The sequence below is a fragment of the Pollicipes pollicipes genome, unplaced genomic scaffold (assembly GCF_011947565.3).
Source record: "Pollicipes pollicipes isolate AB1234 unplaced genomic scaffold, Ppol_2.1 Scaffold_4740;HRSCAF=5597_pilon_pilon_pilon, whole genome shotgun sequence".
Taxonomy (NCBI): Eukaryota; Metazoa; Arthropoda; class Thecostraca; order Pollicipedomorpha; family Pollicipedidae; genus Pollicipes; species Pollicipes pollicipes.
Genome location: NW_023596545.1, coordinates 30,185,861 through 30,213,344, shown reverse-complemented (window position 1 = coordinate 30,213,344; position 27,484 = coordinate 30,185,861). Strand labels below are relative to the sequence as shown.

Below are 27,484 nucleotides of genomic sequence, written 5' to 3'. Positions count from 1 at the left end.
CTCACATGTTACTCTATTATCTAAAAAACCATACATCCATCTCATGACATGACACATACTCCCGATCCCGTTCACCGCGCGGGCCGACCTCGCCACAGGTCACGCCGCGCTGAGCTCACCCGGTCCCACCAATCACCACGCCTCACGTACTCGCGTGGCGGTTGGGTGTTATCCAATCACAGACCTACTCCAGACGCTTCGGGCAAACGCGCGGGACAACGCAGCGCTAGGCGCCGGCGTCAACTCCACCAATATCAACATTAGCACCAACACTGGTAAGGCAGACGACGGTTGGCAGCGGCAGATGACGAGAGACGGGGAGCGGTTAGGACGGCGGCCGCCACAGAACGCCACGCCCAGGTCGTAGACGCAACAGCGCAGTGGCGGGCGTCGCAGACAGCAAATGGTGCAGCGGCAGACGACGTATACAGCAGACAGCGCAGCGGCAGACGCCGTTTACAGCCGAATGCAGCGGCGGATGCCGTAATAGCAGAACGCGGTGGCAGACACCGTATACAGCAGACAGCGCACCGGGCGGCGGACGCCATGCACAACAGACAGCACAGCGGCAAACGCCGTATACAGCAGACAGCGCAGCGGCAGACGCCGTTTACAGCAGACAGCGCAGCGGCAGACGCCGTATACGACAGACAGTACAGCGGCAGATGTCGCATACAGCAGGGAGCGCAGTGGTGGGTGCTGATAACAGCAGCTAGTCAGGTGGGCCGTGGCTTCAGAGCCAGCTGGACTTAAACAAGCGGCAAACGGGTGTCACCAATCGTCAGCTTTCACTTCTTAATCGCTTCCATTTCGAAGCCCGTATTTGACGTTCCATTTATGTGCGACAGCCGGTATTTCTTCTTTGGAGCTAAGCACTTGACAACAGGACTAAGGTGCTCTCCATCCACTTCGGCTTTTAAGCCCCCTGCAACCGGTAATAAAATAAGAGACACGCTCGCTCATATCCAACGGCACTATGCACACCTCCCGGTATTGTTAGCCAGGTGATTTCAGTCATATGGTACCTAGGTCGTTAGCAAAATCTATATTAGGTCTCATCAAATTTTTTATGCGACGGGCAAGAATCCGAAGGCCGGTGAAAAAGTTAGATACAACTGAAAGGTAAAAACATCGTTTCTTAATTTGCTTGAACCTCCAGGCGTCAACGCGGGGCCCAAGCCCTTCCTGCAATGTGCCTCCTCTTGGCCGTAGCGTATGTACAACCCCACAACAAACCTATCGCAAAGCACTAATAGTCCGATCCTTTATGCAATAACTTTTTGCCAAAAACGAAAACAAAAAACCGTCTACACCCACGGCGCGACTAACGGCGATCGCTTGCGCGGAGGGCTTCCGGTCTCCAACAAGTACAACGGACAACCAACATCTGGCAACTCCAGCCCCTGATGCATGATAAAGCCCTTTAACACAGTCTGGCAATGTACGGCACCGACGAGTTATGCCAACGAACGGTCAAACGAGGCAAACGGGATTTGTGATGAAATGAAGTGAAATATTGTTCACGATGCTTATTTCATGATCACCTGTCAGTAGGGATACGATGATGGCTGTTATCGTAGTTGTAACGAAACCGAGCACTGAGTAGAGCATGTAGGATATGCTGTAGAACGTTTCTAATGCAGATCTGTAACAAATAAATCCCCGCTCAGACACGCAAACTCAGTGGATATCCATCCCCTATGCTACCGTGCGTGCTGCGCAGCCAGTCGAAGCTCGCCGACAGCTGTGTTTAGACACGACATTGGTCAGTCATTGACGACGGGCACAAAGTCTTAGCATTGTGTCAGTCCTGCTCCTGATTCTGACCAATCACAGAAGACCACGTCGTTAGTGACAACTGCCCACAAGCATGCGTATGGAGATGAAGTAGAGACCAGGCCCAAGAATGTAATAGGGGCTTGTAAGGAAAGCACCCCATTCCTGTTGGGAGAAAGCACATTTGATTCCAGTCAAAACATGCAACAACGTGTTCAGCAGCGCCTAGACTGCATAAAAGGACTCCGTGTGATGTGTAATGCTGTCTTGCTGTATATGTCCTCCGCGTTGTAACGGTACATAAGGGGAACGCTCAACTTGGCTACGGTTTGAACAGACAAGTCAGAATAGGCACAGAATCAATGAAATACCCAGTGTGTAATCGAAAAGGAGCTTAGGGAAAACGAAAATTCAGGTTGACAATTGAGATATTGGAAAGAGCTAAAAGCACACACAAAAGCTAAAAGAGCATAGTACACAACACAGGACACAGTCTGCTTCAAAATAGTTCCAGAGCGCACAGCCTGAGCATACTCGGTGAAGGTTCACTGACTCACTTGTCAACGATTGCCGACTCTGGCTGTGTGGCGTTGGTGATGATGGTGGTGGTGTTGGCCAGACATCCGTCTTGCCGGGTGGGCATCATCACCGGCGGCGAGGCGCCGCTGAAGGAGGCACCGAACGACGCCCAGAGCGCTACGCATAGGCCCGCCACCAGACCGACAGTGGCACCCTGCGGTGGCGGGGGAGATCGGTGATGTACTTACACCCAGAGCGTCACGCACAGGTCCGCCAGCAGACTGACGGTGGTGCCCTGTGGTGACGGGGGGTGCAATGATGTACCTACACCCGGAGCGTCACGCAGAGGCCCGTCAACAGACTAACAGTGGCGCCCTGTAGTGACGGGAAGTAAACTGATGAGTAGTGACGGGAAGTAAACTGATAAACAGACACCCAGGGCACCACGCAAATGATTAATGTTTTTTTTAGATTACAGTCATGGAGCAGTAGATCATATGATGAGTGGATTAGCACACAAGTGAAACGCTTAGATCTGAGCGCCTCTCCTAACAATAGCAAAATATAGCCATCGCCGTCAGGGAACGCATGACGCATGTCGGAAGCGAGATGAGGCCACTAACCCAGTAAAGAAGACGGTGTAATCACGCCGATAAGTTGGATGGTCTGGAACCACTACATACAACGGACAGACCCTGTTCCGACTTTCCACTATGATGTGCTATTGATTTCAAAAGGGAGGTCCTGTTTCGAGCGAACGAAAGCACCAAACACTTGGAGGTCTGGTGTGATTGGGATCTAGCATGAGGCGGGGGACCGCTGCTATCACTACGGGGGAAATGGCACTGGACTGCCGCCTCCATGGTTACCCACAAGCTGAGTTAGAGAGGCCACTAACGGGACACTTGGTGGGTTATACTGTTTAAAACCTTGCTGTGGTCATGGCTGCCTCTGGAACTGAAATTCACGTAGTCTGCTCTGGCATCGTACAGATGGATGAATGCCCCACCCTGCACTGTATAGATATTCAGTTGACGAGATGTGCCATGCCACCGCAGACCCTTACCACGACCGATTTGGGCATGATGCCGGTAGGCAGGAGGCCCTGTTTGAACTAAACTGAGGCCCATTTGGTAGCTGGAAGCAAACAGGTCCCAGTCGCGACCATGACCGACAAATTGTCTTACTCGAGAGAAAACCTAGTGATCGGTAATTTGGAAACATTGGTAGGGGTTGAGTAACCATGTAAGTGCTGCATGAAACTGTACAAATATTTGCCGGCACTGTTATGAACTCATCGTGCCTGGCGTGAACCTGAATACGTTTCTTCACACTGTTATGAACTTATCGTACCTGGCGTGTACCTGAATACGTTTCTACAATCATTTCCAAAACAAGCTGTTCACTTGTGGTTTGGAAGTGTGATGCAGGGCTATTAAACAGAGTAACTTAACTCATCATCTTGGTGTTATTATGAAATATACGCATGCATAATCAATCATTGAATTAGAGCAGTCACGGGCATACCAAACAGTGCAACGTGCTGGGAGGCCCTTTGGTCTGAGGGACCACTTACACCAAATGCCAACCATGAGTACCGGATTGCCCACCCTCCAGAAAGTTCTTAGCGCTGCCACTGGTCAGGCATATGACGTCATCCACCGGGGCGACCGGAGAAGAGCACGGGGAGCGTGTGAGGAACTTGACAGTGCACCTACCGCGCGGTTGGAGAACGGCACGAAGAGAGCCATGCAGAACAGGCCGAGGATGGGCCCCGTGCAGCCGCCGTATACGCCAATGGCAATCTGCAGCACGCCGCCCATGTTCTTGGCCAGGAACGCCATGCCAATCGAGGCGACCCCGAACACCAGAGCTGTTGACAGTAGCAGTCGTGGCAGCCACATCAGTCACCACGGTGTTATACCGGAGCTGCAAGACTCACAACTGCATGGTACCTACCGACGATCAAGGGATCAGTCAATCGATGGGCTTAGCCAATGACCAGCTATGACCTGTTTGGAAGGAGTTTTAAGGTGCATCGAGCTTCAACCATACCGAGCACAGCGAAGTCCAGTAAAACATTTGCAGAACAATATTACAAGTGCACTAGGTGTGCGATCTAGGATAAAACTTTAGTTGACGCCAAATATTTGGCAGCCCGTAACTGAATGGAGTGTGGCACAGATGCTACAATATAAATACGTCAATCAAAGTGTACGTACGTTAGGCCGGTATTTTTTCCAAAAGACTCAGGGAGCTTTACATTGCATTGCACTGATAGGATATATTGGCAATCTGGAAACAAGTCAGCATGTTCCACAAGGCAATTTTAGATCAGTTACGGATGGCATCTTGCCTCGGACGCACGACCTTCCGCCTGTGTCGGGCACTTAAGCGACTGCGTCAAGGATGAGAAACGTTAATAAGCTCGCCGGGCGAAATTTCTCTCAGCGCCGTGATGCTGAATGGAGGAGAAATCTGCCGCAGAGAGGTGGAGGAGCTTTTATTTCGAATGCTCACGTTTCTAGGACACTATTGTGTCATTCATGCCTTACGACATACAGCTTTCTTCTAAATATCGGAATATTCCACTATCCCTTTATTCTTTTATGGCAAATATTGCCTCGTCGGTGCCTCCAAATTGTGTAAGTTGTTCAGTGCATTAGCTAGGAACAGTAGTAACACAGACAGTAGTATTAGCAGTAGACAGTAGTATTAGCCTTATTGCCTGGAAAAGATCAGGAGAATGAACATATAGTTAGGTTGATATTTCGGCAACATGTCTTTCTCGAAACAAAAGCAGAATTTTTTCTTTCTCCTAGAAACGTCCTCTGCTATTTTTTCGAGAAAGGCATGTCGCCGAAATATCAGCCTATCTATATCTCCATTCTCCTGGTCTCCGAGGAATAAGGCTAATACTACTGTCTTGTCCCCACATTGTTACATTTTTGCGCACAATGAAGTCTTCCAACCAATGAACGGCCGGCTTTTGGGGACATGACGCGACGGAACTCCCCTACAAACGGTAGGTCTCTATGGGCCTCAAGCCTCGAGGTGAAAACTTCGGGACGTGATTGGTAGATCTTGGAATAATGTTATGAGCCGATAAAGTGTAACTGAAGATTCGTGTTCATAAAGCGCACTTCTACCGTCTCAGACGTCGCGCTTGTGTGCCGTTTAGTTGTCGTTTGGCGTACAATTGTACGCAACTGCACCGGTCCGGCTGCAACTGCCTTCGTCTTCCGCATTTGCTTACTGGCCTTGGCTGAATTGGCGTTTCTATCGCTTAGGTCCGAGTGTTCTTACCGCATTTGCTGTAACCGAGGACTGGGACTATTGAGTGCACTCGTGGTAACCTAGCTGAGGGCGTTTTTCCCGGTATACACTGGATTATCAGCATTTGCTGAAACATTCTGGCATGCGTTACAAGGAATAATTGCGTGACGTTCGTTCTTAAATTCCCTTCGTGCCTGGATAAGTGAGCGGGTACCTCGGTGCATAGGTACTAAGGCACTTAGCTGCTACACATCATCTTAAGACACGGGCATAGGTGTTCTTTTTTCTCTGTGAGGGACCTGGCCTCTGAAATGTTGACTTGCCACCCCCCCCCCCCCCCATCCCCACCCCCCTCGCATGGTTAACTTGGAGTGTCAATGGGCAATATTGTTCCTGAAATATTACGAAAATGGGTGCATGAGATGAATGTTAATAAATGTCACCACAGCTCTTACGTTCTGTAAACATCATTCGATGCTGGTCACTGCTATACCGCCAACCCAATATGTTATGTCATATACTATGACAAAAGATCGGTCAACGGAATACAATCGGTGTATACCAAGCCACCTAGGCACTGACCTGACTAGGAACTTATCTAGCCTCATGACGCAACAGGTGAGGACATTACTCTAGTAAGCTGAATCTCTAAACCTCCCATTCGGTTTAGGGGTCTCCAGCCGCATTCTTTGAGTTCATCCCCGTGCTTCGAGATAGTTGGCCAAAGCTATGGATAAATCCAGTATCGGACCAGGTATGGGAAATAATATTGTCGAACGCGTTATGAGATTACGTCGTACATGGGAAAGGTAGTACGGACCATATATTTTACCTCTTCGATTATCAGCTGATTTTTGGGGACGGATTGGCACGCCCCACGCCACAAGCTATTTGAAGCAGTGGCATAACTAGTATTGCAAGAAATAAGCTGTATCTGCTGATCCATTGAGAAATCAATCTAGAAATTGCTCATTCGAAATTTCCCTGCTCAGAAACTGAAGGACTCTCCCGTCACATACCGGGGTCGCTCTCGGCTTCCACTCTGGCGATACGGGAGCCGGGCCCCCTGGCACATCTGTAGGCCAAAAGGGGGGTAAAATATAAACTGATCCCCTCCTTGACGCAGCAGGCCCTCAAAACAGGACATATAACCCTGGATCAACTATGACCCTACAGGATCTCTTACCCACGCAGCATGCCAACAGCTGACGCAGAGACACCAGTTCAGCTTATCGGGCCCCTGGTCGAATCGGGCGTAGGGCATCTTGTTCAGTACTGCGGTCCTGTAGGCCCGTTAGGCATTCTGGGCCTCTAATCAGCATAGAGGCTTCACTGGAGCGGAGCCCCGAACAATGCAACAAGCTTTCTGAGAACTCTCTGCCATGCGCTCCACCCTTGCCTTTGCCTAGGAAATGGGCCCAAGTTATTTGATATTGATGGCCTCTGACTGGCATTCCGCACCCCACTGTTCCAAGTCGCCCATTTTTTATTATCAGCCTAAGGCGCCTTCTGACTGGCATTTGAGGGCCTATCCTTTAAGGGTCCTAAAGGGTCCTTGATTTTTTTTATTTACATTATTACATTATTTATTACATTATTTTTGAGCTGCCTTTTGGGCAGTCCAATCGGGTTCTTGGTCGCGGTCGAGAGAGATTCTTGGCAGGCTCTTCTGCATCTTAAGGGGTCATGTGCCCTTGTCGCTCACTTGCATGCGCCCAAGACCGCGGGGCCCTTGGTTGTTGGTTTCTCGGAAAAAGTTCTGAGCCATTTGTGGTGGCCAATGGAGGTTTGTATCTCTTAAAGTAAAGATTTCCGGCTCGAAATGAGGGTTGCAAAGCTTCTTTTCCGGCCCCTGATCAATGATTTTGTGAATAATGAGTTATGAACATTACGGTACCCCTGCAGTGCGATGCTCCGCGAAAATGAATGTCTTACATACTTTGTGGTTGTTATGGAATATGGAATCTACTGAAAATAAAGGCTATGAGAGCAACACAATAATGCGGTGCCTTAGGGGGAAGTGGGGATCGTCTCCTCCAATATAAACAAGGTCTCCCAGCATTGCTGATGTGCTCCGCGGAGTGTTCACACTCGGACGCTGTCATAAGCCGCTGGGGATCCAGCGTGTGGTCACATTACTGGTACATCACGCTGAGTGCTTGGCGTCCGGAAGAGTAGCTGACCTATTCCTCCGAGCGCTTGGAGCTTTCTGTCGGTACGGTACTCACCTATCCCTCTCAGTGCCCAGCGCCGGCCGCGGTCCGTAAGGCCGGCGGTGCAGGCGCTGTCGCGGAAGAAGTCCTCCCACGTGCAGGCCGCCAGCGAGTTGAGCGACGACGAGATAGTGCTGAGCGCGCCGCTGAGCACGCAGGCGATGAAGAGGCCGCCCAAGCCAGGCACGTGGCCCAGCTGGTCAGCCATGAAGTGTGGCACGAGCTCGTCTCGCCTCTCGGTAACGCCCGAGCGCAGCGGGTCGCATGTGGCGTAAGTGGCAAAGATAGCAAGCCCGGCGATCACGGCCAGGGAGCACATCATAGTCATCATGAAGCCCCCGATGATGCTTGTCCTGTGAAAAACGGTGACTTGTTACAATCCCAGCGTCACGTGCAAAAGAGCCTTGCAGTGCATATTTCCAGCTGTTGGTTCAGTGACCGGCAACTGCGCTGCTACGCCACAAAAGCTGTGTTGTTGAGTGTATCGCGTGCAGACGAACGCGTGTGGTATGCAATACAATTTTTACACTGTACCAGATGCTTATGATCTGCCCACAAGGGCGAGTTGATACAGCAGGGCAGTGGCCACGTCGCAATGTGTTTGTCCATGGCAGATCCTGCACGTGCTTAACACTCACAGTGCAGCCTTCTTGTACGTGGGCAGGCTGAGAAGCCGCTGCACCGCGGGCTGGTTCACCCCCAGCAAGGATGTCCACATGAAGAGCTGGCCGAAGAATGTATTCCAGAAGTTGTGGCGCTGCAGCGGATTGATGTCCCATCTAGGTGGCAAGGAGCAGGCGGAATGTGAGTGTTCCAAGTGCAAGCTGCGCTGTCAAGGCATAAAGGGACGACAAGATGGAGCAATGCATGAAAAATCGCAAGTATTTAAACGTACTAGTGTCCGGTACACGCTCTGGTGAAAATTGGCCTGCCATTATTTTGCTATCGATTGGAGTCAGACCGGGGCGGTTAATGACCCGAAGCCTGTACCTCAAGGTCGACTCACGTAAACATGGTGAGGCGGCCATGCTCCCTATTAACGGCCAGCATCTGTGAGAACCCTCCGACGTTGATACAGCCCTGAATGATGATGGAGAGCACGCCGGAGATCATGACGAGCGCCTGCATCACGTCTGCCCAGATCACGGCTTGGAATCCTCCCTGCATGGCGAAGAGCAGTCCTCAGCTGACGCAAGCCAAGCGATGACGTCATCTTGTCAGTAAACAGTTCAACAGTGACGCGGCTTCGGGAAATATGGTGGGGGCTATCGAGGAAAACTGGCCAACCCACTAAAGTATTTGTCACAGACGGTTTTTCCCAGAGTCGATCTCGCATTCTGTGACGGGTGTGAAGGGGAGCACAGCTAAGCAGGAAAATACACCACGTTAACCCAGCGATATCGCTCAGCTGACGTATCCTCTCACTGTCTTCTAGCTGAAGTCTGCCGGGCATCAAACTTTCCAATTACCTCATATATTCTTAATTTAACGATGTATTCAGGCTCATCATAGTGGCACGTAAACGGTACCTTACATTAGCAGCGCGAATCATACGCGGTGTCGGTAATCCCATAGACACTTCTCGTAGTCTGTTTTCGTGTGGCGTTCTTCGTCTGAACGATCCAGGGTTTAGCCCCGATAATCCGCAACCAGTGGTCCAAGAAAGCAGCACCACCATGGCATGGGTTGCACTCACGAAGGCGGTGTAGGAGGTGCCGACCAGACCGACGACGCAGATGGCCAGCCAGTTGGAGATGCCGGTCACGTTGCTGAGCACGATGGTGGGTGCGTACAGGGCAATCCCCGTGTACAGCAGGTTCTGCGTCATGAAGGCTAACGTGCCCACCACCGTCATCAACCGCGAGTTGTATCGCCGTCCCAGGTACTGTAACGACGGGAGTCCCTCTCAGCTGGAAAACCCGAATCGTGGCTGGGGATGGGTAGAGCAACGAGTTCAGCTGATTTATGGTCCTGAAAACTTTGAGCATCAAACATTTGTGCACCTTATAGTCAGAGGATCAGGAAGTGGGAAATGAAACAGCGGACTCAACACTACCTGGACAGTGCGGAGAAGGAGGGAGACACCCGATGTTCATTCCTTAACAGAAAACAAGGCAAGTCGGTGACGGCCAGATCAAACTCCACTGACAGCAGCTCTAGACGATACAACGTTGTCTTCACCAAGGCAAAACTGAGCTCAGGTCTTAAGGGGGCTAACAATGTTTTCCCCTGGTCCAGCGAAATTCACGAGACGCTGGCTCGGTTGAAAATGGATTCTTCAAATGGCTCGACTTTTTAACTGTATTTGGACAAGGAATTATCTTCAGATGGCAGGTCAAAGTCAGGGAAGTCAAAGGACGAGGTGGATCTCGCCGAACTTTGTGGTTCGTAATTTGTTTCCACAAGATTATGCTGTATAATTGGAGCTTTCACGATAGGAGGATGGTGTTAGAGCACATACAACAAACCTGATTTGCGTGAGCCCTGATCTTAAATTCATCCGATCAAAAATGTCTGGAAGAATTAATGATAACTGTGAAGCGTGCGATCCAAGTACGTATATGAACCACAGTTCGCCCCCCCCCCCCCCCCGGCTGAAATGGGCCCCCGAGCCTGTTTCAGGGCTCGGGACCCCGAAGAACCTCAAATTTGGACTGGAGCACTTCACTGGCAGACCCCTCATATTGCCTCATCGCAGACCCATTTCTATTACCATTCCTGGCATTTGCTTTTGATGTCTGCGTACCCCCGACCAACACAAAAGGCCCTCTGACATTCAGGGTTCTGTCCTGTTCCTTCTTCAGCAAATGTGATCCTGACTGACGGAGCGCCTTGCCGACACAGGCTACTCTGTTCAAGCATTTTGCTTTTGACCGATACAGGAGGCCCCTTGTTTCAGGGGCCGCGACCAGAGCACGGTGCATTCAGTAACAATTCATAAACCCGGCAATTGTTTCCCCTCCGTACATGGACTCTCAAAGCCTATGCTGACAAAGAGTGAGCTGCTCAGCATTTGTCGTCTCTGACAAACATAGAGGCCTTCATCATCCCGGAGACCCCCGACAGGCGAAAAAAGCCATTTGGCTGACCTTACGTGAGGGAGGACTAGGCCCGTGGACCGGGCTTGTCCGGCCAGCCCTTTGGGTCCTCGAATCGACTTCTTGGCCGTCTGTGCCGCGGGGCCCAAAGGCCCCCATGGTCTGATAGGGCGGGGCTGATGGTGTGGGATGAGGGAAAGCTGTACAGATCCCCAGTGTCCCCCCTGGCTGTGTTTCTGCGCGTGTAGGTACACATGCAATTTAATGCGAGCCAGCGACTTGCGCTTGGAACGCAACTCCGAGGTGAATGACAACGACAGCGTTCCAAAGCTCTCGCATCTTGATCCCGGTGTAATTTACAACATGGTCGACATGCTGAATATCCTATATTCTGGTATGAGCTCCGTATTTGCCATTACATTTTGGTAATTTGTTTCACGTCTTTAGCGATAATTCAGCCAATCTGTCTTTCTTGGTCTTTCTGGACATTTCTTTCCTGTGTGTAGTGATTCCATGTTAAGGTAGTCATTAAGGCTAACTTCTGCGTTAAACCGGCGGTGGAAACCCTCTGAATGGCCAAAAACTTTGCTTGAAATAGTCGCATCCGCGGAAGAAATCTCATTTGACTCTGCTCACCACTATGAAAAATAGTATGTTTCGCTGCTTTGATTTTTCTAACGCGTGTGTTCGATAATGTTTGCAAGAACTAATGGACAAAAATGTTTGCGCAATAAATGTTTCAAAAGCTTGAAATACTCTGCTTAGACAAAACACATGGAAGCATGAAGCTATTATTCCGCGAATTCCACGACACGTAAAAATTTGGCATTCATTCCTCCGCTATGGCGCTATCACAGCAGCTCTACTTGAGGTGCAATTGAGGCCCAAGAAGTTGGACATATGAGAGTTGTACACTCAGTCCACTAGCATAATGAGCTGCACCCCATTCTGGATAGTGAGTCGGATCACCAGTCTCTTAAATGAAGTGTTTCCAGTTCATAGCCATGCCCCTTTTAAGATTTGAAACCCTCTAGTTGCCTGCTTGATGACTACAGACTAGTGCAGATATTTCACGCACATTATGTCAAGGTCACACAAGCATGCATGGCGCAACAGAAACGTCACGCAAATATCGCCACCTAATTGGTCACGTAGTATTCAAAGTCAAACAATAAATAACCCTGGAATTATTCGTCTGGCGTATGTCAGTACGGTTTGTGACATTCTCGGACATAAGTCAACCTTCAACCAATATCACGTGCTAAATGCTAGCTTCGAAAACGAAACATGTTTTGGGCTACACAATACAAGTTGTGGTACCATTTATGACAGCATTAAATCTGTGAATCACAAAGCTGAAGAATAGCGTCAAAACCGAGTAGTGAGTGCAACTAGAAATGTAAAATGACGGAAATTGTAAAAGAACACCACAAAATTGGCAAAACTATGCCTACATAATGACATTTGGGTTCAGCAAATACGCACCAGCAAGTACCCCACCCGTCAAAAGGTTACGTACTTAAGGCGAGTCAATCCGTCCGCTACAGTGGCACTTCTGAAACGGCCACTCTCGCAGCGACACTGTCATCGCAACAACGTTCCATGACGCAATGAAATGATGATGTGTAGAGGAACATAGTTACAAAATTGTAAAATTTAGTAGACTACAGCTGACTGTTACACTTGAAAGCGAACCAATAGTTACAAATGAGCTTATTTCATCGCATCTGATGCCGTCTTCCTTTCATGACAGGCAACACGGCAAAACGTCTTCGCTTCGCAAAACTGCGGTTGGACGAAATCCATATGGAGCTAGTTACCCTGACTGAGTTAGTGTATGTCTCAATGACGCTTGGTTAGGAACCAAACAGACACGCATTACCTTTTTAAGTTAGGCTTTACACGTTACGTAACCAGAGGAGAATCGGGATTACGTTGTGTTGCCAGGGCGGAGGGGGTCAAGCTGATCACAAACGTGTCAAATGCGGTTAAAGAATCCCAGACTGGAACAATGCTCTTAAACAGTTCCTCGTCAGATTTCATTCATTTTCTCCTAAGAAATTCAGGGGCCAAATCTCCTCCCCCGAAAAACACGACTTAAAAAACGCGCCATTGGCGGGATTTCTAGCGTAGATTATTCACTGTTCTGTGCTGAAGTTAAAGCGAATGAATCTTTGGCCAAGCATACGAAGTGTCACGTGACTAAAATTTAATGTGAGCAGAAACACGACGGGACAGTGTGGCGTGTATGCTCCTGTTTCATTGCGGCATTACAATGGTGAGTTTGAACATAGTAATGCTGCAATTTACGCAACTTGAGCCATTCGATGTATGCCAATGTGCCGAGAAAAGATCAGTCTCTTTTGCTTAAATACGCGATCCGTGACTGATTCACATCGTAAAAGGACCTTGATCCTTTCTGATTATACATCATGCATATTAAAAATACATACCAGGGGATCCCACTGAACTTCGTTGCTGGAAATATGACAAGGGTGAAAAATGCCGTGCTGAAATGTTTGAAAGCGAAACTCATTACAGAAACACGCTTAACTATGGTACGGACAGGTAAGCCAATGACGGCAATGTAGAGTGTCAAGTGCTGCGAAGGTCATGTTTTTGCGCTGAAAACTGGTCGGGCCGCGGACATTACCTCATAGACGCTGATTAAACCCAGTCTGAAGAAGATGGGCAGGAACAGCGTGGCAGAAATGACGACGGCGATGGGGAATGTCAGCACGGCGACAGCCCACTCCAAGCCAAAGTAGAATATCTCCGATGGAGTACCTGCAAACCCAAGAAACTCTCATTGAAGGCAGCATCCTCGTTTTCACTGTTATGAACAGAGATGGCCAGGATGACGTAGGCCGGTGCATCTGGCTCTTTATTGACTATCGGCCCTTATTGTCTGTGCGGCTTTAAACTCGACGAATGCAACCAAAACGTCATTCATTAATTGTTGTTGCATAGCGCTGCAGCATACATCGGGATGGCGAGCTGCCATGTTCACAGAAACTTGTCGGATTATGGGTTGATATTTTTATGTGGCGCTAACGACCTTCGATATCCCAGAAAGTACCGGGTAAACGGCGTTGCTTGACAGCCAACAATTTATTAGTGGTATCTGAAATGTCGAGCAATGCTCATTTCAAGGGTGATCTCGTCACTCCTTTTTTGTCTCAATATTTTGAGCAGAGCTCATCTTCCAAAGTGGTGTCGTTGCTCTTCAAGCTGAACACTCCACGAAATTTTGAGTACCGTGAACATTATCGTTATTTAACATCACAGCTGCGTAACCTATTTTTAAGGCATCACCTGCCCAAAGTAGTCAATTTCAAACCCGTGGAGCCCATGGCGAACGGCGTGTGTAACCCACCTGCTCTAAACATGCTGACCTCCAGAAAACAATGGCATCGCGTCGGATGGCGCCCGTTGTACGGTCTTTTCACGAAATGAGATTTTCAGCGCGTCAGCGTTTTCCCGTGAGGATGTTAGAGCCAAGTGTCCTTTCATGCGAGCCCTGACGTCGGATTCGCCGGAATTTGTACGCGATGTTTTCTCTCGCAATCGCTGCATTAATAGGTTGCTGCAATCGAAGCGGATATTGAAACTGAACCAATCATAATGGAATCCAGCAAATCGTCTCTGCATTTAAAAATACGATTGGTGATGTCATTGTCCTAACTTGCATTTCTCCACCATTCAAATTGCACAATTTTTGTAATGGCGGGGGGGGGGGGAGGATGTGGCGGTTTCTAGTGAGCATTTTCTGCCTCAGTAATATGCTAACATAATCCCTGGACAGCAATCTATGAGAAACTCATAAAATCCCAGCCTATTTTGACCAGTACTGGTATAACTTGGAGTAGGTTATCACAGCTAATTCTTAAAAGATCGTACGAATGGGAGCAGTTCATCCGTTATTTTTTACACGCCACCACGGGGGAGACTACTACTAGCCCCCAAAGAAGCATGCTGGTAGCAAAACCACTCTACGGCGTGTTTTTCTTGCTAGTGCATAGGACTCATGCGGTAAAGGCTTGCGTGAGCTGTGAGCCGAATTCTATCTGGCCAATTTCGATGAATACAACACCAAAAGAAAGAGTGTTTTAATGTCTTCAGCTCATTTATTAACCTTTTTGCGTAGAGAAGTGAAATTCTCATGGCGCACCGGGTCAACTTTTTTCGTGCACGGTACGTCGCGAATTTTCCGATTTTCAAATAGCATGCCCGATTGTCTCGATGGCTCAGTCGGTAATATGCCGGATCCATAATGGAAAATATTCGAAGCAGAGTCGCCGTAGAATCTTGTTACCAGTTCCCTATGGAATATATTGAATTGTTTTGCAACTGTCAGTACATGCTGCCATTGCAATGTAGTGAGCAATTTATTGAGTTTCTTGCAAAATTCTGAACATAGCATTCATTCAAAGCTAAAATACATTCACCATTGTAGACATTGCATTACGCTGCGTTCAGATACTGGCTGCCGAATATTCACGAAAGACTATAAATTTAAACTAAACGTTGCATATGTAGATTATTTCTAGTTACATTCTGGAGTTTGCCGTGCTGAGCTTCTTTCCACCCAGCATCTGTTACCCTGTGCCGCTACAGTCTTTGTATGTTTAGACACACAATTTTACAACTGCTCATAATTGTATTACTTTTGAAATGGAATGTCAGTAATTTAAACGTTACACTTCTGCTTAAAAGAAATTCTTCAAAATAATGAACAGACTTCGCACCAACTTCCACTGTGTACGTTATTCACTAAAACATTACGACAACGTCTAATACTAAATAAGAAAACCAAAATGTTGAATAAAAAGATTGAGATATTTTAAGTCTTTTACATATTCTTTTATGTCTATGCCGAGCATATACGTAATAAAGTAAAATAAATTGCTGTGATTTCTCTGCTCATTGTCTGACGAAATAATTGCGTCGAGATTACACGCCAGGAACGGGCGACTGACCGCGAGCGGGGTCACTGACCGACGATGAGAATGGCGGAGAGGAAGGTGGCCATGATGGAGAGCGAGACAGGTGCAACGCCCATATCGCGCGAGATGAGCAGTCGGTGTGCCTCGTGACCTCGTAGACCGTAGAAGACGCCGATGGCCAGCGTAGCCACCAAGAACGCCACCATCACCACGAAGTTGACCGTGCCAAACTCGGCCGACGCCGCCGCCATCTTTGCTGGCCCGGCTGAGGTTGGAAGATCGGCAGGTCTGGCGGGCCCGGAGTCACGTGTCAAACGGCCCCGACGTGTTCTCAGGTCGAGCCTGAAACAAACAAACAAACAAACGTCGTCTGAAACAGGAAAATGTGACTGAGCGACAGTGACACTTCCTTTGAAGTAACGACTGCAGGCAGCTCGCAGACTCGGCAGAATATTTTTTGAACCGATAAATCTGGCACGGTCCATTCGTCACGAGGCCGAACATGGGGGTAAGACACGCATTACCTGAGTGAATCCAGCTTGTAAGCTGAAACAATTGCCGTGGCGATGAGGCTTGCAGCTAACAGCCGTGATTCCCGAGATGCTGCTATCCGACCGGGACTAAAAAGCAGTTTACCCTGCTTCGAGCATTGTTTATGCTGCCATATATTGGTTATCGTATGGGCGGACAGATCCCAGCGGGCTATGGCTTGTCTGTTTAAGGTCGCTGGACGGTCGAGAGTCGCCCCGATCGTAGTATGTATGTATCAGACGTTGCATGTGTGTTACAGAACTTAAGTCGGAAGTGTTCGACTAGCAAAATGCAAGGATATCTTGTTCAGAAATATATCAATTTCACAGTCCACTTGTTTCATACGACTTTGCTCAAAAAGTTTGACTGCATGGGGTCCTTTGATTAAAGCTATAGAAGCGAGAATCAGTAGACCTAGAAGTACGAACAATAAAATAAAGCATTAGAAAGTGGGTACGCTTTCACAAGGTCTTATGATACACCTAACAACAGCGATCGTGTCAGCCGTCTGCCCTCCGTAACGGATGTGATAATTTTATACATCTTACCAGATCCTGACAACGGTGTTAACGTTAACACCACTTGTATCAATATTACCTCTCACCTCAATTCACCCTTTTTCATAACGCGGACTGATGGGGAGGGGGAAACGACAAGACCCCCGTCGTTTCCAAAGTAAGAACGACACAGAGCCTGGTGGAAAGGTCTAAACGATGTCTAAATGATGTGTCCAATGTCTAATGTATAGTGTCTAGATAAGTCTAAACGAATTATCGCGACAAAGAAAACATGTTTTCTTTCGCGGTCAGTAATTGTCATTTGCCTCCGAAAATCTGATGTGCTCTGCTTTGCATACCTATATTTACGAAACCATAGCACGTAGCGACATGTAGTCTACATAGGCATGTTCCTTATTTAATTCGTGGTACATAGATATGCATTATTCCGGATGGGCTCTGTTAATTAGAGTGTTCCACATTTGTATGTCTTTTTTGTTAACTGAAATATTCCTCTTGAAGGGCATTTGGCGCAGTTGACAGCCCTGCCCTTCTTGCGACCTGAACCCCTTTGGTTTCTGAGCTACACATCTACGGAGATATGCACACTTTTTCGGATAGACCATTTCAAGGGCACCAGACTGCCTTGACGCCATAATGGCGTCATTGTCATCCCAATAGCCATGCGGCGATCTAGACGAATAAAATCTAATTGGCGAGTCCTTCATATCTAATGTTCGTGAGCACGATCTACACGACTTGGACTGACTCGCAGTCAATGCTGTGAAAGGTACGATTACGTCATCAAACAATGACGTATTGACGAGCATATTTACTGAGCAGAACAACTGTGTCATCTAGAGTATTTTTTCCATTTTAAGTAATACCACTAATAATAAGTGATCGTATTTCATCATATCTGACACTTGCTTCAAATTCTGCAAATGAGTAACATTGGCTTTCAGCTTTTGCGGCAGAATTATGCCGTTTCCAGGAATTTGAAAATCGGATGGTGGTGTCATGGCTCGCGCAAAGCACTGCGTGATGTGAGCGCTGTTCCAGAAATCCACCCAGTCCAAAACTGTGGAGTACATCTTGACAAAGAGGAGGCTCCCTTTCTATACCAACTTTTTAACACGCACTCATATGGGGGTCAACTTGATTCCCCGGGGTTCTCTGGAATTGCTTCCGAACGGCGCGGCGTATCCGTGCCAAATTTGGCATAGCTGTAGATAATTTAATAGCGCCTCAAACTTTGATCTAAGTGAGTTTACTTACAGGACAAAGCACCCTGTGAATTTGGTGTAGTTAGCTCTTAGTCCCTGAGGGTCAAATTGACCCCTTCCCCACCGAACGAAGGGTATTATATTTATTTACTATATACAGTATATTAACATCCCCCCACCAAGCGCCCAACCAGGCGCGTGTAATGTTCGGATATAAAATGTTTGCACATCCCGAGCGGCACTAAGAATATTTACAAAGGCTTTCAAGGTGTCAGTTCAACTGATCTTGTGCGTAACGTATAAACGGCAAGGCATGCCGCATTCTCTGTGTATTTCGCCACATACTTGTTGCGTGATGGCATTTCTGATGCGATTTTTCCCTTGGCTCCATTAATGCCAAAATATCAGGCATAATACGTGGCTACGTGCAGCGAGTGTATTTTCTCCTCTTTCCTGCAACGTGCCGCAACCGCGCTGCAGTGGACGTGACATGAGAGCATACCAGGCCTCATGCAGCGACCGTAGAACAGGCGAGAGGAGTGACGATGCGGTAATATGGGTTCATGGCAGCGAGTGCAGCTGCTGTCCGTGAGTCGTTGTGCAGGTCTTGAGGAGCCGGCAGGTGGCGGGTAGGATCTTTGCAACAGCTCTGAGATTCGCAAGCCGTCAGCCGTTAGCTGAATGGCTTCCATAACATCAAATATAACATCGAAGGAGCCAGAACAGGCAATATGTTATCTTTTGATTCAACATCTTCCACAAGGCTGCCTTCTGCCCTAAAGACACCTGTGCAATTTTCGGAAAGGTCAGAGCCAAGATCGAAGAGCTACATATAGCCTCGGGTATTTTTAACAGGATGGTTAGCAATGGTATTTCTAAATGTTCATAACTCAATCAATAATTTATGTAATTGAACCAAGTCATGAACCCTTGAACTCGCAATAAGTCGGTGCACCTTTTGGCTATTCTGATTTTGTATCACTGAGTTTTCAAATTGTGAAATTGTTAAAAGTGACCTTTTTGGTCGTTTCATCACACACGATGCTATTTCGTTTGATGCGGAAAGCGTGAGCATGGCTTCTATGTCAAAACCAAAGACTTAAGGAAGACCTTTTTTAACATACTTCAAATGTGTTCCACTTCGCACATACGTGGCCGTCTTAAACATAGCACACAAATTCTGCTGGTCTATTCAAATAACAATCTTTGTGCATCCTTGGACCGAGGCGATGACTTTATGGCCATTTACTTGGACATTAATAAATATGATGACAAGATGTAAGGGCCTCCTGCTCAAGTGCAAGAACTATTGTGGCTTGTCAGGAACTCTCCTAAATTGGCTAGAATCGTATCTCTCAGACCGTAAGCAGATAGTTAAGGTAGGAAACAGTTTCAGCACGTCTAGGACCATACATGCTGGATGCCCGCAGTTCTGGGACCTCTCCTTGCGCTTATATATCTTAACGACCTTGCCGGCAAAACTGATAATGACGTATCGTTCTTTGCCGACGATACTGCGCTATACACAGCTCACTCACACGACCCAGTTACCGTACAAGCGGTACTCAAACACGACTTACATATTATACAAGAGTTCGGCAAAGACTGGCTCATCACGTTTAACGCCACAAAAACAATTCAACAAACATTCACCAACAGAAACACACATAACCCACCGCAAGGGCATTTAATGGTCAACGTATTCATGCCGTTACAAGCGGCAAACACCTTGGCCTGACGATATCTACTGATGCGCACTTTCATCAACACGTTAATGACACCATCGCCAAAATCGGTAGAGCCCTTGGACCTCTCTACACACTATCACGACTTCTGCCTCGGCATATCCTCAACGACATATATACGAATAACATTCTTCCCTTGTTTGATTATTGTGACGTAGTTTACGAAGGACTTTTGACAACCAGCGACTCCCTTAGACTTGACAGATTACAGTACAGAGCAGCAAGACTGATCACCGGTGCACTCCATAGAACACACACTCTCGCACTGTTGAACGATTTGGGATGGAACACTCTCAAATCACGAGGAAACACGCACAAACTGACGCTGTTCCACACCCTAATCCACAACCAACACCTACTGCCAATAAACGTCACTGCACTTCCACCTGACATACGAGCACTTTTAATAGGACGTCCACTACACAATGCAATGACACTCACATTACCACCAAATAGAACCTCAACATGCTAAAAATCCTACATTCCATCAACTACGAAAAGATGGAACCAGCTCCCGCTTGAGGCGTCACCTCTCCAGTCTTCTTGTTCCCTAACACGGGAAATATACCAGCGCTGCGGTGTGGCCGCGCATTCGGTGTATCACAGCTTTGGATCTAGACATAACATTGGACATTGATCTAGACATTGGATCTGGTAACATCCTAAATACCAGGCTGAGATTGGGAGTGCCAGACCTGAATGCCCACATGTTCGAAATTCAGAATCCAACTACACGTAGTCCGTCTTGCTTGTGTGGCTTTCCATATGAAGCCCCTAAACACTTCGTACTGAACTGTCCTCGCTATCAAGAAATCCGAATTCCATTGCTATGTAAAACAGATCGTACCATTCCAAACATTTCTGAGCTCACTCGCAACGAGCAACTAAGTATCTATCCCAGAGGTAACGGTTTACAGGATCGCAATGGGCAGCAGATAGCAAAAATTTTCCAAACATTACCTTTTCAGACCAAACGATTTGCCTAAAAACTTTCAGGGGGTGCGAGCAGCAGACGGGCCACTGGGTGGCATTGCCGGGCCGGGCGGACGCCACTGGCCCGGGACAGCTATATGTGTAGACCGGAGCAGCGGCGGGCGCCTGCCCCGTGTCGGCTTACAGATCGGACTAGTGGTCGGTGTGCCGTGGGTTCCCCGGCGGCGATGACCATATCTTATTATTGTTAGGAGAGGCGCTCAGATTTAAGCGTTCCGCTTATGCGCCAATTCACTTAAAATATGTACTGTTGCATGTCCATAACCGAAAATAAACACCAAATCAAATCGAAGGACTGTCCCAGTGATGAGACAGTAACACACTATTTAAGTTTTATCCTCTCAGAGAAGTCAGGAATGGCGTTAGTTAACTCTTGAAGATATGGATGGTGAGATTAGATACAAACGGTGACTGAGAACAGATCGCTGTAAGCTAGTAGAAATTATCGAAACAAAGAGAGAAAACGTGAAATTTCTTAGCGGGAAATCACAAATTTTGATATGGATTTGAATGGATACCACTCTGAAGCTGGTAGGCAGGGTCAGTTCCTTGGTCTCGTGAAGGCTACGACGAGCGAGGGCAAAGTGGTTATCCATCACAAAATTAACTTGATCTGATCTTCCTTAACATGGCCGCTGATCTAAATTCCGGGCGTAAGATAAGCCACACGTATGTCTACAGCCAAATGAAAAATGTGAGGTGTTATTTTGAGTCATCCATCAGTCGATATTTCATACACACCAGCTACGGTGTGCTCACCTACACTGTGCAGCTAATGTCATGGCTTTGTCTCCTCGGCTTGTCGAGATAGGCCATCATACTTAAAAAACACCTCAAAGCGGGCGAATGCACGGTTTGCGTGCGAGCGCGGTGACCGTCTGGGTGTATGACCGACATTTTGGCCACTTTGGACTGTCTGTTGTTAACTCCGTCAGCATCGGTCAGGGTTGTGTCAGTGCCACGCCGCGTCGTCGAGACCCAAATCCGCTTTCGACCCATGGCTCTCAGATATTCCGCAATTAAACCACGATTCATTGCTTACTTTATTCATTAATTTTACATTAATTTGTCCCTTCCAGTTTATAAATCAGCCAAATCTGGACAAACGCTTGAAAGCAAACACCTAGCCATGTATACTTCACAATTTTTGTGGCACAGTGCTTCCTATGACTGAGAACTGGGTGAGATTTCGATAAGCACTTTAAAAAAAACAATAGCTTCCGTACTGCGTGACGGCCGAGCTTAGCCGGTCCGGATCGCTCAAGTTGAACGTGACGTCATAGAAGTAAAATTTATCGGGCCTCTCTCGTAATAGTGATTTCAAGTAGTCATATTCGGCGACGAAATCAGACCAAGTCCCAACCTACACAAAGGTAACAATTGGCTATTCTTAGAACGGAGGGCGAAACATCGGAAACGTCACAAATGCTCTGGGTCGAGTTGATCTCAAAACATTGTTCGATGTATATTAGATAATATTTAGACAGGTGCTAGCTGTTCAACTTACATCTGATTACAAACACAACATGACTTATGAATGTAAAATCATGGGAGACTGAAGGAAATGTCGCATATTTGATGATGGGGAAGTAGGCATAACATGTGATAACATGAGCTCACTTATAACGATTGATATATTTTTAGGATGAAAAGACTTCACTAGTCAACACAATTTTTCTGTTTAGCAAATGGATCTGTCAATACTCATTGTTTGGTTATGCCATCGTATTTTTGCCCCAATGGAATGGCAATATTCAAATGACGTAATTATGGCGTCATTGACGACTGAGCGACGTTGATATAACCTCCCCAAAATAGTTTGCACATCTTCACGGGCGTGTAGCTCGGAAACTAGAGGGGTTTAGGTCTCAGAAGGGCAGGACTGTGCACATTACTGAATGATCTTGAAGATGGCTATTTAAGTTTAAAACCCCATACCATTGTGTAACACTCCCTTCAGGAAAAGGCCTGAAGGGAGTGTAAGCCTTTTGCCTCTTGCACCATATAAATATGACCCTTCCCCTCAATCTTGACGGCCGTTTGTCACCACTTCTATGTCAGCGTGATCTTACAGATCATGGCACAACACTGCGCATATACGTTCCACGGCGCACCACGAATGCATGGGCTATTGGTGCCCGTTCTGCTCGGGTCGTCTGAACCCGCGGGAGCGCCGAGATCGTCCGCACGTGAGTCAGCGGTCAAGCGGCGACTCAGAGCCTTAGCGCCTGGTTCATGCGGCCGGCGGGACACAAACCAAACGAAGGAGGCCGCCGACCGGTGATACGCACGTACGCAACCGCGGCCCCGCCGCTGTGCGGCCAAGGGCGACTGAAGGCCACGCAGCGCCTAGGGCGGCGAGCCCAAGCGTGACGTTCTGCGGCGTCGCGGCGGGACGGGCTGGCCGCGAACGGGAGAGCCTCCTTTGCTCCCACGACGGTCGCGGGGCTGGAAAACGGCGGGTGGCCACGGATGGTGCGCTCTATCTCCCTCTCTCTCTCTCTCTCTCTCTCTCTCTCTCTCTCTCTCTCTCTCTCTCTCTCTCTCTCTCTCTCTCTCTCTCTCTCTCTCTCTCTCTCTCTCTCTCTCTCTCTCCTCTCTCTCTCTCTCTCTCTCTCTCTCTCTCTCTCTTTCTCTCTCTCTCTCTCTCTCTCTCTCTCCTCTCTCTCTCTCTCTCTCTCTCTCTCTCTCTCTCTCTCTCTCTCTCTCTCTCTCTCTCTCTCTCTCTCTCTCTCTCTCTCTCTCTCTCTCTCTCTCTCTTCTCTGCCCCCCCCCTCTCTCTCTCTCTCTCTCTCTCTCTCTCTCTCTCTCTCTCTCTCTCTCTCTCTCTCTCTGCCCCCCCCCTCTCTCTCTCTCTCTCTCTCTCTCTCTGTCCCCCCCTCTCTCTCTCTCTCTATTTCTCTCTCCCTCTCCCTATCTCTCTCTCCCTCTCGCTCTCTGAAATAGCTTGAATAGAAACAGCCACCTTGAAGATCAACCGCTAAAGTTTACAGCACTGCCATTTTTTTGTCTGTCATAAACCCGTCTAGTGTCTGAGCTATTCGCCCGCGAATACGTGCAGATTTTCGTGGAAGACTTTTTCAAAGTCACCCAGGCCTTCATGACTCCATAATAACGTCACTGAAATCCTGGCATTCCATTAATCATGCGATGATCAAGGCCAATACAAATATAATTGTTGGAGTCGTTCATATCTGTCGTTCGCGAGCATGATTTCCAGATACAAGGCTGTCAATTGGCTCGTAATCAAAGTGGTGCAAGGTATGAAGTAACATAATCATTGTAGTGGAATTCAGTGACGTAATAAAACAATGACATTTATATGAGCCTATTGACTGAGCAGAGAAATTGCGTTGCATAGAGCATTCTTTTCTACTTGGAGGTACACTTATAGTTCGCAGTGAGCTTATCTCATGATACCTGATGCTTGTTTCAATACCTTCAAATGTGGAACATTCCTTTTCAGTGGGAATGGCTGCTCAAAACAGCACAATTTCTTTGAGAAGTAGATATATTCCTCCATGCGTCATTGTTTGGTTGCGTTATCTTAACCTCCACGACATTGATTAAGAATCAGTTTAACGCTATTCGAATGGCAAGATTTCAGCGACGTTATTATGGCGTCATGAATGCCTGGATGACCATGAAAAAGTATCCACGAAACGATCTGCACATCTTCGCAAGCGTACGGCTCAGGAACTAGATGCGCTTAGGTCTTACGAAGGGCAGGGCTGTGAGCTGCACCGAATGATCTTTAAGACAGCTTTAGCAACCCAAAACCCCATACAAATGTGGAGCACCTCCTTAAGCAGTCAGGCGACGGCGCCACTTTGTAACAGCGAACACTTGACGATGAGCGAATTCTAATCAGTAAGAACGTGCGACTGGACACGAGGCACAGGAGCAGATGGTACGGCGTAGACGCCGTGGAGGCGTACGTGCCCGGCACGCGATGCAGGTGGTGCCCGTGTGATTCACACGTGTTTATCACATGCAAGACGCTGTAGCCAAACCGCACGCAAAGAGAAATCGGCCGGGTTTTCCCGGGCGGGACGCGTGCCCAACGGCTGAGATGCCACTACAGACACAGCACGCCTACCAAGCAAACAGTCCGCCACTGAGTGTGTATGCAGGCGAACGCTTCTTTTCCTCTGCCAGTCACGATCGGCACAGATCGGCTGCTCCCAGTCGCCGTCTCACCATGCGGTGGTCGGCCGGCCAACGGCCTCTGTCTCGGGCTCATCTCCCTTGTTGCCACTCTGCCACTCCCGCGGGCCGACCCCCCCGCCCCCCTAGTCTTGTCACATATTCGTGAACGTGCAGCTTTTTCCAGGCCGCAAGATCGGCCGGCATCCTTTATCAACACGCTGGTGCTCCACGAGCACGCAGGCCCACCAGCGTTGCTGTCTTACGGGGCCTCCCAGCCTCTGATAGGCTGGCCCAGTTAAGCGGGAGAGAGGGATTTCCTTCTGGGTGAAGACCAGGAAAAGCCGCGTTTATCCGTCTGATGCCATCGTGAGGTTACCGCGGCTGACGCCCCCGGGTGCGACGGGCGTGCCGTCCGCTCGCGGCACACCGTCCGCTAGCGGCACGCCGCGCACCGCGTCCGGCCCGCCTGCGGCCATGGGAGTGCGCAACACCCTGCGTGAAGTGTCGAGGCAGGCGCGGGGTGGGGCCGCGGCCGCCCTCGGGGCCTTTCTCCGCGTGCGGCGCCGGCGGCTGGCCGGTTTCTCTCCGGCTGGTGAAGGACTGTTTGTGACCGGGGCCATCCACGGGTGTTAAATGCGCTGTGACTCATTGCCAGCGGATTGCATCCGCCACACTGGTGCGGTCGCCGCCTGATGTGTTGATGTTTTCCCGCGCCTGACCCCCAACGTCGGATCTAATCGGCGGGCTGTGAGATGCGGTTTGCGGCTGGCCTGCCCCAGGGCGTTGACAAGCCATATGTCGCACGTCAGGGAGATTGTCCAGATTAAAACAGGCGTAAACTGTCACACCATGTAAACTGTTTACGCTTCAACGTTTATGTAAGCAATGTGACATCTGGTTGAGTGTTAACAGAAACGCGGAAGATTTGCTTTCATTTGCGCTACGCTGCACGCAGAGATCAGCTGGGCAATAGTGCGGGCACTGTCGTACCGATGCGGCTCACCAGTCGTTGCCCACTGGCACATGGCCACTCAACCGTTAGGGGTGTGTGTGAGGCGGGCTCCATTACGGCCCGGCTAAGATCCGGCGCATAACCGAACCCTAAATGAGGAGTACGCGACACGGGTGGACTGCGGTGCAGGCCACACCATGATCTGTCTTGAGTTTCCCATCTTAGTCCTAAGGAAGCACGGATTCGAGTTGGCTTGCCTGCCCCAAGAGACACGGAACCAGCTGCTAGGGAATTACGTAGTCGGAGCACGTTGAGCATCAGGGTGCGACTTATTACTGCATGTTATACAGTGCACCCATGACCGAACTCGGCCAAGGGCATGGGGCTTGGTGACGAAACTGACCCTTCCAATATGACTCCACGAATACTACCGATGCAGATCGTGTAAGCTTTGCCCGGCTATTAATATATTTTGGACTGCTCAAGTGCACAAACACCACATGTATAAACAGTTGTCGCCCTTCTTCGACGCGAAACACAGCCTTTCTTCTTTTGCATGAGCTTTTCTCTCCCTTTGTTGCTTTTGCCGTTTCTCCGCGCCTTTCGTCATCGCTGCTGCTTTCTCCTAGTCATGTAGAAAGCTCCTTGAAAATGATAACGTAACTGAATGAGGTAAAAATTGGTTGTCATCATGATGAATACAAATTTGAGGGCAGGACACCTGAAGCTTTTGCTTCAGAAGCTGTTATGCGTAAAGTTCAGTTTGTCGTGACATTAATCCGATTTAGCTGAATCGTCTTCGATTCTCCAGGTCAGCCGTTCTATCGACATAGCCCCATGAGCGCAAGAGCCTCTTCTTGCAAGATCCGAATGAATCTATCTCTCGGTACATCTGGTTGCCATCGTGCATTGCTATCTCACGATCATGATGCAACCTTGCGATGTTTGCAGCTGACCTCCTTCGATGCTAATCTATGACACCCGACCCAAGTTTGGTGAAATACATTACAGTCACTCGGCTTGCACTTTACTGGGTCTGGCCGAATGGCTGGGCTATATTACAGATGCATGCGTACATGCCACTTATGCATGTCATGCATGTCAGGCATGCATGCCACTCATTTCATTCTTGACAGTAGCTTTCCATCCAAACGCTTTCATTGACGAAAGCGTCGCTGTCATCGGCTTAGCCTTGCCAAGCTGGACTAGGTGTCTGCGGCAGCGGCCCTGCCGAGGCGACACTGTCAGGTCCGGAAGATGTCCAGCACCCGCCAGATCCCGCTTCTTTTTCCAGCATGCTGCAGTGAACAGCGCCTCCTTACCTGGCTAAGACTGGAGAGTCCTGCAGCAACGCTCCCCTTTGAGAGTTCGACTCCTGCTGCACCAGTCCTCGGCATGTACCGGCTCCTGCAGCGCCGCTCCCCGGTGTGCCCGCTCCTGGTGCACCGCTCCTCGGTGTGTGCCGGTTCCTGGTGCACCGCTCCTCGGTGTGCGCCGGCTCCTGGTGCACCGCTCCTAGGTGTGTGCCGGCTCCTGGTGCACCGTTCCTCGACGAGTATCAGCCGCTGGCAGACAGTCAGCGGCCGGTGTCCAGCACTTCGCGCTCGCCCTCGACGCCACCTG

The 27,484-nt window shown here is 48.8% G+C and overlaps 1 protein-coding gene across 1 annotated transcript; it reads right to left on the bottom strand.

The window, feature by feature from the left end:
- LOC119099310 (sodium-coupled monocarboxylate transporter 1) lies at positions 1 to 27,484 on the bottom strand. The gene is made up of 11 exons (XM_037222442.1): positions 27,184 to 27,484; positions 15,821 to 16,110; positions 13,476 to 13,609; positions 9,481 to 9,669; positions 8,791 to 8,945; positions 8,423 to 8,563; positions 7,800 to 8,137; positions 4,014 to 4,168; positions 2,334 to 2,509; positions 1,545 to 1,645; positions 1 to 925 (listed from the first exon to the last, which is right to left on the bottom strand). The coding sequence occupies exons 2-11, from the start codon at positions 16,017 to 16,019 to the stop codon at positions 789 to 791; spliced, it is 1,725 nt and encodes a 574-aa protein (XP_037078337.1). The 5' UTR covers positions 16,020 to 16,110; positions 27,184 to 27,484; the 3' UTR covers positions 1 to 788.